General features: G+C 35.0%; 1 protein-coding gene across 1 annotated transcript in view; it reads left to right on the top strand.

Moving 5' to 3' along the window:
• Positions 1-14560, top strand: part of Cad87A (cadherin 87A) — a 778434-nt gene that overhangs the window by 710387 nt on the left and 53487 nt on the right. Inside the window, exon 42 of the mRNA XM_090378948.1 lies at positions 9167-9190. Coding sequence (XP_090235074.1) covers positions 9167-9190 — 24 coding nt within the window. The remainder of the gene's footprint in view (positions 1-9166; positions 9191-14560) is intronic.

Below are 14560 nucleotides of genomic sequence, written 5' to 3'. Positions count from 1 at the left end.
TAATCTTGCTGCATTTTTCTCTGCCTCAAGATGTACATTCAGTAAGACTATCTCCACTTTAGTGGAGACAGGCTTACTGAATCCACTAAAGTGGAGACACTTAACTTCAAAGGCCTGTTATCTATCCACTTACCTCCAAAGGCCTATTATCTCTTCACGCAGCACAGTGATGATTTGCCTGCTGGACTTTTTCATTATGTTTTCTACTTTAACATTAGTAAAGGTAAATTATATGATGAAAGAAAGCATGCTTATGGCATCAGCCAAAAAACAAGCTTCCCATTTCACCTATCCATTCACTCCAAACGTTTGTCCACTTCTTCCTTGAATTTAAGCTATCAACTTCCTCAACGTCTGTTCCAGCAATCAACCACCGACTGGCTAAAGGCAAATTTCCGCACATCTACTCGACAATTGTCTTTCCACAATTTCAGTTAATGCCCTCTCAGGTTTGCAATCTGAGCAAGAGGAAGAATCCCATCAGCATCGATCCTGCTCAATCCATTCAAAGCCTTATACACCTCAATCCGATCACCTCACAGGTGCCTAGTCTCCAGACGCTGTAATTTGCAAAATTTAAGCCTTCCTTCATAAGAGCACCCCTTTGTTTCCCTCACCAGTCTTGTTGCCCTTCATGTACTCATTCTAGCAATTTTACATCCTTCCTAAAATGAGGCTTCCAGACTTGTACGCAGTACTCAAGGTGTGGCCTTGTACGATAATCACCTCCTTATCCCTGCTAGAAGAATTCCTGTGTATCATTGACAAGACCCCATGACCTACTCTGACAGCCTGTCTGCACTGCTCAGAAAACTTCATGTCTCACTGCACAATTATCCCAGGTCTCTTTCATTCTCCACTACCCAGAGTGTAACCACCCAGTTGGTACATTTCTCTGCCGTTACTGCTACCCATATGCAGTATTTTACATTTGTCAATGTTAAACTTCTCAGCCCATCTGCACAACTTTTCCAGATCCTGTTCCAGCAGCATACTGTTATTAACAACCCTTCCAACCTTTGTATTATCTGCAAACTTTGACATTAAGCATGATATACCATCATCAATAAATATACAAAACAACAATGGGCCCAACACCAAACCCTGTTGGACACCACTAATAACGTTAGTCCACGTAGTGTAGTGTCCATTGATTACCACTGTCTGTCTTCTTCCACTCAACCATCCTTTTATCCATTGTAGCAACTTGCCCTTAATGCCATACTGCTTCAATTTGTACAGTAATTTTCCATGTGCAACAGTATCAAAAGCTTTCCTGAATTCCAAGTATATGATATCAAAATTATTTTTTGTATCCAATCAAATTGGTCAGACAAGACTTCTTTCAACAAACCGATCCTGTGTCTGAATTATTACTGCAGTCTTGTCTAGATGATCCTGTAATGCTTCTTTAACCAGTGACTCCATTATTTTCCCCTGAACAGAAGTCAAATTAACAGGTCTGTAATTACTTGTATCACCCTTTGATCCTCCTTTGTGAATTGGAGATACATTTGAACATCTCCAATCTGTGGGGGGCTTCCCCTGAGTCCAAGAATGCTCTCATAATTATATCTTAGGGTTTGCTTACTTCCTTTGCCACCTCCTTTAATATAACTAGATAGATCTCATCCACCACAGGTGCCTTTCTTATGTTTAACTTCAACAATTTTCCCTCCACTTTTCTCTCAGTTATTACAAAATCATATAACTCATGTTAGAGTTTCATAAAAATCTGGTCTTCTCCCCTTGAATAACTGCTCAAGTATGAATGTAGATGCAGAATTCTCATTTAGTTTGGCAGCTAAGAATGATCATCTACAGTCAAACCATTGACATCAGTTGGACCAATCTGATTCATCCCCTTCCTTTCAGAGGTTATATAAGTAAAGAAATCTTTGCTGTTTTTCTTTGCATTCTTTGCCAAAGATTTCTTATAATCTGCCTTCGCTTGCCTAACCTCCTTTGTGACTTAGCATTAGCATTAGTAGAGGCAATAAAGCAAGCTTATGCAGCATCAGCCAAAAAAAAAAAAAACACAACCACTCCCATTTCACCCCTCCGTTCATTCGAAATACCTGTCCAGCTGAGCCTTAAATTTATTTAGGCTATCAACTTCCACGACAAGGGATGGAAGTCTGTTCCACCAACCAACTACCCGCTGGCTAAAGGCAAATTTCCGCACGTCTACCCTACATCTGTCTTTCCTCAATTTGAATTTATGCCCTCTCAGGTGATTATTCTGAGCAAGAGGAAGAATCCCATCAGCATTGAGCATGCTCAAACCATTCAAGGCTTTATACACCTCTATCAGATCGCCTCGCTGGTGCCTAGTCTCCAGACACTGTAATTTGCAAAACTTAAGCCTTTCTTTGTAAGAGCACCCCTTTGTTCCATTCACTAATCTTGTTGCCCTTCTCTGCACTCGTTCCAGCATCTCTACATCCTTCTTGAAACGAAGCCTCCAGACCTGTATACAGTACTCTAGGTGTGGCCTGACCATTGCCTTATACAAGGGAATAATCACCTCCTTATCCCTGCTAGAAAAATTCCTGTATATCATTGACAAGACACCATGAGCTACTCTTGTAGCCCGTCTGCACTGATCAGAGAACTTCATATCTGCCTGCACAATTACCCCCAGGTCCTTTTCATTCTCTACCACTGTCAGTGTAGTACCACAGAGTTGACACGTTGCTCTGAGGTTGCTGTTTCCCATATGTAGTACTTTACATTTGTCAATGTTAAACTTCATTTGCCACCTCTCAGCCCATCTGCTCAACCTTTCCAGATCCTGTTGCAGCAGCATAGTGTCAGTAGTGTCCTTGACAACCCTGCCAACCTTTGTATCGTCTGCAAACTTGGACATTAAGCTTGATATACCATCATCAATATCATTTATAAATACAGAAAACAATAATGGACCCAACACTGAACCCTGAGGGACTCCACTAATAACGTTAGTCCACAATGAGCAGTGTCCATTGATTACCACTCTGTCTTCTGGATTGGTCCATTGATTCCACTCTCTGACTTGATTACAGACTAGCTTATATTTACCACAGGCTTCTGTGTTTCCATTTATATGGATACCATGCATTTTTATTATCTGCCAGGAGTTCGATTAGTTCATCTGGCATCCATTTAGGCCTAAATCTTGAACAGTATTTCTTAATCGGTATGAAAAGCTTCCACGATTACTTACTTGAATGCTTCCTATTTAGAATTTGCTGTTGGTAACATCATCAGTTGATCCCACTGTACAGAATTTAAAAACTGTCTGAGACCACTGTACTCACCTTTACGGAAGCAAAAATCCTTTCCTTTACCCCTGATGGTAATTATATCTTTAAGTAAATCCCACATCAGTACACTGATCACTGCCACCTAGTTGTTCCTTTATTTGTAAATTCTTAATGCATGAATAATCACTGCTGATAAACAGATCAAGACTCTTACTCTCTCTGGTTGCCTCTCTAACATGCTGCTGTAGAAAACAATCATTCAGTAAATCCACAAAAGCCTTGCTAGTTTGTGAGTGACCAACTCACAAGTTCCAGTCAATATCTGGAAAGTTAAAATCCCCCATTATAAGACACTGATTTACTGGCCCATTCTATTTCTCTGTATAATTGTTCATTGTACTCATCACAGCCATTAAGCCTATAACAAACTCCTCTGATATCCGAACATTGGCCTGATGTAGCCGAGTGGTCATGAGCGAGAATGTAGTAGCACACGCTCTCTGAGTGGACCGGGGTTCAAGCCCATGACTACTAAATATGATTAAAATTTGTGTTGTTTGATTTATTGTAAACTCCACTGACCTGGTGGTTGTGTCGGAGTATAAACAAGAACAATATCCACTTTTGATGTCTTGACAAGCACTTCAAATCGATCTACTATACTCCAAGCATTTGGTGTACACACAAGTGTACATGCACCTGTTCTTACTTGTTTCATGACTCCCAACAGTTCCTGAAATCCCAAGCAAGTTGCTTGCAGGGATGCTGCCCATTCCAATAGAAGCAGTGAAGAATTACTTCTACCTCTGCCTGTGGCTACTGTTAATCTATTAGTCTGTGAATCCCCCCCACCTAACATTGCCTCGATAGTATCAGCAAACACTCTTGCACCCCTTCTATTTAAGTGTATCCCATCCCTGTAGAAGCAGTCTCTCCTGTTAAAAAGCATAGTCCACACTGAGAAAAATTATACCCCATGAGCTTTTGTAATTGTATGCTTTTATAATTGATTGATTGACAAGGCTCTCATCATATACCCCCCTCCTCAAATTTCAAATGCCTAATCATGTATCAAATTTTACTTTGGCTGATATCAGATTTATTGCATTTTCGCTTTATTTCCTCTTTTTGAATCTTAGTCAAATTAGCCTACCCCTATCTGATGCCAGCTTCCGTTAACTTATTTTTGATGTAATTTTATTTTACAGGTTACTATATTTTGGCCATATTTTCCTTTTGCCTGTCTGTGTAACTTATTATTATTATTATATATATATATATATATATATATATAATAATTTTTTAGTTAATAATAATACCAACTAGATAAATTAGAGAATTTAGCATAAAAGTGTTAGGGGTTGAAAACTATACTCATTAGTTTAAAGGGCCAAGTATTTAGGTAACCTAAGTTGGACTTCTTTGTTGTACCCTATAAACAAACACATAGAATATAATAAAATAAAAATGATAATATAGCTAATTATAGATATATGGATACATTGAATGGAACATTAACAAGGGCAACATTAACAACTCCACTCAATATATCCCATCAATAATTAGCTTAGGCTATCTGTTTCTGTTTGCCATTTTCCAGTTTATCTATGTTCAAATATACTGAGAATTTACTGTGAATATATAAACAAATTGGCTTAAATATTTTAATATACCTTAAATTTAGCAGAAAACTGGCAGAATAACCGCTAGCCCAACAGATAGCTGGGAAAATTAATAATATGGAAGTGAATAATGAATAATATATGAGTACAAACTATTTATTTATGTAGTGAAAAGGAAGGCTTATGCCTAAAATTAAGGCAAATATGAAGAGGAATAAGGATAGTAATAGACCTCAATCTCCCTCGAATTGCTCTAATAGATTTTGAGGTATAAAAAATTAGGGTTAGCAAGCAGAAAGCAAAAGCGTAGAAACAGCATATTATATAGATACTTGGGATTTACCGGGAGTGTAACTGCCCGACCTTTTAGTAAGGATCCTGGTATTATAGTATGTAGTGATATTTGATATAATTAGAAGAAATTTTTTAGAATACCTAATATATCATAAATCCAATAATGATAAGAAAATTATCTGATATATTAGAAGTCTTTTGAATAAGATCAAGTAAAAAAGGAAAATACCCAATATATTAGAAATTATAAGGATAAGTTAAAAATATAGAAGCTCCATGGGAAACTTTCAGAAAGATATAGCAGTATCCTCAGGAGTTACAACTGGAAAGTACTAATAAAGATAGCACTTCAGCTGCAACCTATCTAGATATAGATATACATAAAGTTGATAATACAGTAATTGGTATATACCAAAGTATATGATACACATAAAGACTTTGAAGCTATTAGCTTAATGCATTGGCATTCCAATATTGCAAAAATAATTCATAGTAACATTATTATTTCACAGAGTTTTTCAGATTAATAAAAATAGGTAATAACAGCAATAGTATAATAGAATCACTAAAAGTCAAACTGATTAGGAATGAATTCCCAGAAAAATTCATAGAAAAATATCTTAACAGGGCTATAAATATAGCAATTAATAAATGGCATGAAAATATTAACCAAAAATTAGTTATAGCTGAATTACATAATTAAAATATAATATCTTGCTAAGGTTATTCTGAGAACTTGTACTTTGTACATATGTATATATTAGGCATTTCCCTTCAGGAGCGGATTAAGGTCGGTTGAGGCCCCGGGTGCAGAAGAAAATATTGGGTACCTTAAAAAAAAGAGAGAGACAGGGAAAATAAAAATACATGTTAACCATTTTTTTAAATAAATAAAAAATATTATGTACTATTAATGTTTTATTTCCAATAAAATTTTAATATAATTTCTTATATATCAGATAATTTTCTTATCATTATTGGATTTATGATACATTAGGTATTCTAAAAAATTTCTTCTAATTACATCATATATGTATAATATAATTAATAATAGCATAATAATAATCACAAAGTTTTGAACTAATATGTTCAACTAATTTGTTGGGGTTTTGTGTGGGCCCTTCAGAAGTCAGGGCCCAGGGCGTGCACCCGCCGTTAAATCTGCCTCTGCTTCCCTTGGTACATATAGCTTACACTGTAGAAAGGTTTGTACCTATATTTGTTCTAGGGGCAGTGATTAATTAATTTTTGAAATATTTAGCATTATTTACTCATCAGGTACTAGCTAATTTCTTTTTAAAGTGAGTTAAAATATATCAGCATTTGCAGTTGTTTTCCATAATAGATACAGTTCTTCATTCCACATCTATTATATACTTTTACTGTTATATTTTGCTATTATTTTTCCAACATTTTGTTTGGTACAAACTCCAGCATTTTTCTATCATTATCTTCCATGGAAATAATTGTTTAATTATTTATTCAAGTTGGTATTAAAGTAACCAATAACAAGAGGGCGCTGCTATCCTTCTTGGCCTTAACCTACAGCATTTTCTTATACTGTATTTACAAAATTTCTAATACTTATTTAGGTTTTCAATTTTTAATTTCTAATTACTATTTTCTGCATTATTCAAAAATCTAATTTTAATTATTTCATTTTCCCAAAATTCAGCTATTAAATTAATTAAATATTTAGTTGTTCACATAATAACCAAAAGTGGGAGGGCACTGCTGGCTTTCTTCATCATATATAAGGGCAGAAACTTGGAATATATATTCCTTTTAGTATGTAGTCCACAAGAAGAAGGTATAGTTAATTTTCTATTTATTTAATTTCTGTTTTTGCAAAAAACTAGTTTTGATTAACTAATTGAACTGCTATTTAAGCAAATGAAGATTTATTTTTATAATTTCCCAAGGAGCTTCTATACTTTTAGCTTATCCTTATAATTTCTAATATATCAGATAATTTTCTTATCATTATTGGATTTATGATACATTAGGTATTCTAAAAAAATTCTTCTAATTACATCAAATATCACTACATACTATAATACCAGGATCCTTTCTAAAAGGTCGGGCAGTTACACTCCCTGTAAATCCCAAGTATCTATATAATATGCTGTTTCTATGCTTTTGCTTTCTGACCCTAATTTTTTATACCTCAAAATCTGTTTGAGCAATTCGAGGGAGATTGAAGTCTATTACTATCCTTATTCCTCTTCATATTTGCCTTAAGCCTTCCTTTTCACTACATAAATAAATAATTTGTACTCATATATTATTCATTATTCACTTCCATTATTATTAATTTTCCCAGCTATCTGTTGGGCTAGCAGTTATTCTGCCAGTTTTCTGCTAAATTTAAGGTATATTAAAGTATTTAAGCCAATTTGTTTATATATTTCACAGTAAATTCTCAGTATTTTTGAACATAGATAAACTGGCAAATGGCAAACAGAAACAAATAGCCTCAGCTAATTATTGAGTGGAGCTAGCCCTTGTTAACGTTCCATTCAATGTATCCATATATCTATAATTAGCTATATTATCATTTTTATTTGATTTTATTATATTCTATGTGTTTATTTATAGGGTACAACAAAGAAGTCGTCCAACTTAGGCTACCTAAATACTTGGCCCTTTGAACTAATGAGTATAGTTTTCACTCCTAATACTTTTATGCTAAATTCTCCACTTTATCTAATTCGTATTATAATTAGCTAAAAAATTGTTATATACAGACAGATGTAATGTACAATCATAAATTTGATGGCATTAATCTGTTCTGTCACACACTCTCTCTCTCTCTCTCTCTATATATATATATATATAGGATGTTAGCTTTCCTACTATTTTTTTCTTATTTATTTTTAATATATATTTTATTAATTTCTATTTCTTTATTTAATTTTTGGATTAATTTGATCATACATTTTATATATATATATATATATATATATATATATATATATATATATATATATATATATATATATATATAAAATAAAAGAATAACAGCATTAAGAAGCTAAGTAATCATGGAGGGTGGAGTGTAACAGTACGAAAAGGAAGATATCGTTGATTATGGATCAGGGACACTGCATTAGTAAAACGTACCCTACAGCCATAATGTGTGTGTATATATATCGTATGTAGAAAGTGTGAAGAAGATTTTTGTTTAAACCTATTGAATCTATGGTATACACCAGAAGTGAACTCGACTAAATGGATAAGGAATGTAGCGATATATGGTAGGATGAGGTGACCAGGTAAGATATGAAAAAGAAATACAGATAGTTGACAAGAAATTAAAAATAAGAAATGAAAGGCGACCAAAATAAGATTATATTGCAGTGTTTTTCACAATTTCAACATCTTCATCAGCAATGTTCTGTATGCTATGGTACAAATGTTGAGAACGAAATTTTGCTGAAATTTCGTTCTCAACAGCGGCAAGAATAAGGTCTAATAAATTGTGCCAATAAATGTAATTATATTAAGTAGGGCATACAGATAATGGATGGGTAACGGGACCAGTGGTCATTATAACCATGACGGTTTTCTTATAAATAAAATATGATTTAAAAATTATATATATTTTTTTGTAATGTGTATTTTGTCATGTTATTTATTTTTAATTTTTAAAATTAATATTTATGTAAAACAGAAGTTATTACTACTTCTGTAGTAACTTCCACCGTTTTACATAAATATCAATTTAATATAAATTTCTACTTCTGTTAGAAAACTGCAGCAGAACTTACAAGTAAAATAATTCAATGATTTTATTTAGAATAAAATTATTCATGTTTGTGAGAAGTTTAATATAACAGGATTTTACTCAATTTTATGTTTAGTGATTACAGTTAATTATATTACGGCATGCATAAATATAGTTTTGTTTGCTATTAAATTTTAATGCAGAAGTATAATCATAAAATTTGTTCAAAATATATTTTTGAAGCAATTTGAAAAAATTAAAACTTTTTTCCCCCCCAGGGAGAATCCATTATGGACTGAGCAGTAAGTGTCTTTATTTATTATTACATTTTCTTTAAAAATATATGAAAAAACAGAACTTTGGTTATATGCTACTGGGCTAAAAGTGAGCTAATAATATTAGGTTTTCTATAGTGCAGTAATAAAGTTACTGCATTATAGTTTCTCTTGGGAATTTGGTACAAGAATATATTAGAGGAATAAGCATAAATGGACATAGTACACATAGACACAGGGCATTACAAAAGTTTGTTGCTATGAGAAACTTTAATTAATTTGTGGTATGGTTATCCATCGATGACCACATCACTGTTAAACAAATTTTAAGCATTTCATTTTTTAATCCTGAAATATGATGTATGTCATGGATTTTCGGGAGCTGAATCCACATTTGATGTTACTCTGGGGCAAAGTGACAAATTCAGAACCTTGCATTTTCAATGTTAAACTTCGACTGCCATTTCTCAACCTATTGACTCAATTTTCCCAGATCGTGTTTCAGTAGCTCACCTAATTACTGCTCTTAACCACCGTGCCAGCCTTTGTATCACCTGCCAACTTAGACATTAAGCCTGACATACCTTCGTCAGTATCATTGAAAACAATGGGCCCAGCACTGAATCCTGTGCCAACTGGGCTAACCAGGTGAGTAAAGTACCTGCCTGGCAACCCAAAGGTTGCAGGTTCGAAAACTTTGGTTCGAAAAATGCAAAAGAAAAACTTTGGTACGCACATTATGACCACAGAAGCTGATGCACCAACAACTAACAAAAAAAAAAAAAAAAAACTGAACCCTGCGGAACTACACTAATAACATTAGTCCATGAAGAGCAGTGCCTATTGATAACAACTATGTCTTATTACACTTAATCATCCCTTTATCCATAGCAGTAACTTACCCTTAATGCCACACTGCTCCAGTTTTTACAGCAGTCTTTTATGCACAACCATATTTTATGCAGAACTAGGAAAAATATGCTGACGAGGCTAGTGGGAGTCAGACGTATTCAACGCCGCTAAGTGGATTTTCTTATTTATTGATTTGAAATTATTGTTTTTCTAAAACTTTTGATTTAAATTTAGTAGTATAGCATTATTTTGTGATTTTCTGATTAATCTGGTGAATTTATTTTTACTCGGCCTTGTAATTGCATAAACGTATCGGTAAGGGTATCAAATCCACGTGTTACAAGTTGCAGACCCGCTGAACGAGAAGTTTTTTAGCCATATTTAGCCGCTTTATTGACGAATTGTTACATCAAATTATTTTCTATAAGTAGCTTATAGACCTAGTCAGGATCCTTAGTTTATTCTGAATTGAGACAGCGACATTTGGAAGTTAATTAATACTTAAGTGTCCGTAGATTTACCATTCATAACTTGCCGCCATTACTATACGACACAGCGTTATATCCCAAACTAGATAGCTTAAGCTTAGTATAGTACAGTATATAATATAATATTGTCAGTTAATCAGTAAAATTTTGTTAAACTTCATTGTCAATTAAATTGTACTTTTAACTAAATACATATAACGACTTAGATTACAAATGTAACATAATTAATTAATACATAACTTGATATGGAAGTTATATAAACGGAACTCGTAGATAATACTTGATACTGAAAAATATATACAGGGTGTTTCAGTTAAACGTTTCAGAACTTCTAAGAGAGGTAGGGTACATCCTGACAACTCGAAATCATATAGCAATGTGGGGTCGGAAATGCTTTCCTGAAGCGGTGTTGTACACAGAAGCACCATAAAGAAAAGAGACCATAAGTGAGAAACCGTTTTAATAATACATGAAAAGAAGCAAAAGGTACATGGATTATCAAGTAGATAGGTCTAACCAGACCTATCTATTTGATCTTTCTGCAGCAAGTATTGCCACAACTTTTGAGAGATGAACAGATTTCTGCATCGACGCAACAGACAATGTGGTTCCAACACGATGGAGCCCCTGCCCATTATAGCGGAGATGTTCGTAACTACCTGGATGTCACATTTGGTCAACAGTGGATCGGACGTGGTGGTCCCGTGCGTTGGCCTGCTCGGTCACCCGACCCATCATGTCTTGATTTTTATTTCTGGGGTCATATGAAATCGCTAGTTTATGACACCCCTGTTGACAATGCTGAGGAGCTGGTTGCAAGAATCGCAGTAGCTGCCGAAGAAATTCGAAATTCGCCTGGAGTATTCCAGAATGTTCGGATGTCCATGCGTCGGAGATGTGAGGCGTGCATTGTAGCCCGTGGAAGAAACTTCGAACACTTACTTTAATCCATGTACCTTTTGCTTCTTTTCATGTATTATTAAAACGATTTCTCACTTACGGTCTTTTCTTTATGGTGCTTCTGTGTACAACACCGCTTCAGGAAAGCATTTCCGACCCCACATTGCTATATGATTTCGAGTTGTCAGGATGTACTCTACCCCTCTTAGAAGTTCTGAAACGTTTAACTGAAACACCCTGTATAGCATTATAGCTGTGTTGGGATACAAGTTTAGGGTTATAATTTTGTACTGAAGTTGAAATTTTATTGAAATTTAAATCGAAATCATGACTCAGACCAGAGCAGCAACGCAAAAGGCTCAAGCTACTGGGAGTGCTGTGGGGGAAGCAGTTGCCCTCTGAATCACAGCCTTTTGAAATGCAACGAAACACATGGATTGTGTTAGGGTAGCTAAGAATAGGAACAGGTGCATGTATACTTGCGTGTACACCAATGCTAAGAGTTTGGTAAATAAATTTGATGAATTTGAGGTATTTCTCAAAGCATCAAAGGCGGATATTGTTGGGATATCAGAGATGTGGTGTCATACAGATATAAGTAATGCAGAACTGGAATTTGTGGAGTACAGCGTCTACAGAAAGGATAGACAGGATAGGAAGGCAGGAGGGGTTATGCTATTAGTTAAAAAACACATAAAATCCAAGGAAGTGAAGCCAGTCGACATCGCTGGACAGTGCAGTGTCGAGTCAGTTTGGTGTGACATAAGCATTGGGAGATCAAAATTGAGAGTAGGAGTGTGCTATAGGCCTAATGACTCTGATGAGTATAATAAGAAACTGTACAGGGAAATAGAGTGGACTAGTAAATTAGAGAGTCTTATAATGGGGGATTTTAATTTCCCAGGTATTGACTAGAATTTGTGGGTTGGTCACTCACACAATAGCAAGCCTTTTGTGGATTTATTGGATGATTGTTTTCTACATCAGCATGTTCAGGAGGCAACTAGAGGGAGTAATACTCTTGATTTGATTATCAGTAGTGATTCTTCATGCATTAAGAAACTGCAGATAAAAGAACCACTAGGTGGCAGTGATCACAGTGTGCTGAGTGGGATTTACTCAAAGAGGTAACTACCATCAGGGGTAAAGGGAAGGGTTTTTGCTTTCGTAAAGGTGACTACGATGGTCTGAGACAGTATTTAAATTCTACACAGTGGGACCAACTAAAAATTAAATTCTACACAGTGGGACCTTAGCCATAATTATGAGAGCTTCCTTGGACTCAGGGGAGGTACCCATAGACTGCAGATGGGCAAATGTGACCCCAATTCACAAAGGAGGATCAAAGGCTGACACAAGTAATTATAGACCTGTTAGTTTAACTTCTGTTCCAGGGAAATTAATGGAGGCACTGGTTAAAGAAGCACTGCAGGATCATCTAGATCCTGCAGTGCTTCTTGTAAAAACAGTCTTTCCTGTTAACAAGCACAGAACACACCAAGAAAAATTCTACCCCATGAGCATTCTGTGCAGAGTGCTTTCTGAAATGATTCAGAAAGCACTCAGTAGGTACTCTCTCCTATCATGTCTGGGTAGAATTGTAGACACTTAAATTCAATCCTAACATGTGAATTTTTCCAACATTGCCCAGTACTTTTTAAGTAAGTGCTCTGGGCTTCTACTCTTAATATCATTAGTACCAACATGTACATCACCTTTTGTGGCCTTAAAAGATAATATCTGCTCTAGAACATCATCTATTTTTGCCCCTGGCAGAAGTACCTTGGTCCTATTCAACCTATCCTTCTTGCACAATATATTTCCCATTTCTCTGACAATAGAGACACCAACTATAACTACCTCCTGTGGGACCAGCGCATTCTGCCTTGGAAATCGCCCTTGTGTTGACTGATGTACGAGTGTGAACTCCGGCATTCAGTTGGGCAGCTGAGAGCTTGATGGGCCACTATTTTAATTCCTTCTAGGGATTCCACCCTACTCTTCAAACTCTCATGAATGCCCATCAGAATTCCAAATTGGCACTCCTAATATCCTCACACTATCTGTACAAAGACATCCCCCTTGGCTGTATCCTGTCCTTTTCCAGAAAGATCAACAAACATTGCAAAAATTTTTACCCCCTTCAGTTCTCCCCGAGCCACAGTACTCCTGCTACTTTGTACCATGATTTCCATTTAAATACCAATTAATTTAATTAATCAACAATAAAAATTAATCAATTTAATTGATTAAATGACAATACTACACTAATATAGTCTTGATTTAGTTGCTATATGGTGGTATGGAAGGTATGTTCTTTAGCTTAGTATCTCAACAGAATATACTGTACAATGATCTAAAATCATCAAAATGTTCCTTTTCTGAAGACATTTTTCCGTCTATCTCAATAATCAAGATTGAAAAATCTTAAATGCAAGTGAAACAACTTTTGTTGGCCTCAATATTACATGGAAGTTGGTTAAATACCCTTAAACATATTGGTTTATGTTCCAATTGTACTCACTTGTGATTGGAAAATTTTCCAATCACAAGTGAGTATATATACGCTACAAATTTTCAACAACAATTTGCCTTGGCTGGTAGTGGATTTCATAGGTTGCTTATTAATGGATTCTATAATGTTTTCTTTGGTAAGAGTGAAGTGCTGCAGTTGAGGTTGTTAATTGGAACTTCTAGATTTTGAAAATCGCGTCTTTAAAATGATGTTTTCCAAGCCCTGTTTCTCTTTGCCATTTGCCCAATTATGCCTGATTAAAATATTATGCCAAAGCTTTTTATATTCTATAACATTCTCATCAGTCTGATTCTATTTCCATTTTCTGAAGGATTTTTGTTTCTGAATGAAAGCATTATTAATTTTGGTACTGAACTAGGGTTTGGTTTTAGGCATACTTTTTATTTCTTTTGGGGCTCTGATGATGGCAATTTTATTGCAGCTTGTTGGCCACTTCAATTCCTGATTTGTTAAATAGCTACTCCCATTATGAAGGATAACTTAAATAAGAGGACTATGAGGGCCTTATATCCCTGAAGTGGATAACTTTATTTATAAGTAGGCATTTATTTTTACTTTTATTTTTTAGGTGTGGTATTTTGTCCATATGGACAAAACGCACACTAAAATTACATTAATTTT

Source organism: Mastigoproctus giganteus, chromosome 8 (genome assembly GCF_048544385.1).
Source record: "Mastigoproctus giganteus isolate SK-2022 chromosome 8, ASM4854438v1, whole genome shotgun sequence".
Lineage (NCBI taxonomy): Eukaryota > Metazoa > Arthropoda > Arachnida > Uropygi > Thelyphonidae > Mastigoproctus > Mastigoproctus giganteus.
This window is presented reverse-complemented; position numbering and strand designations above follow the sequence as displayed.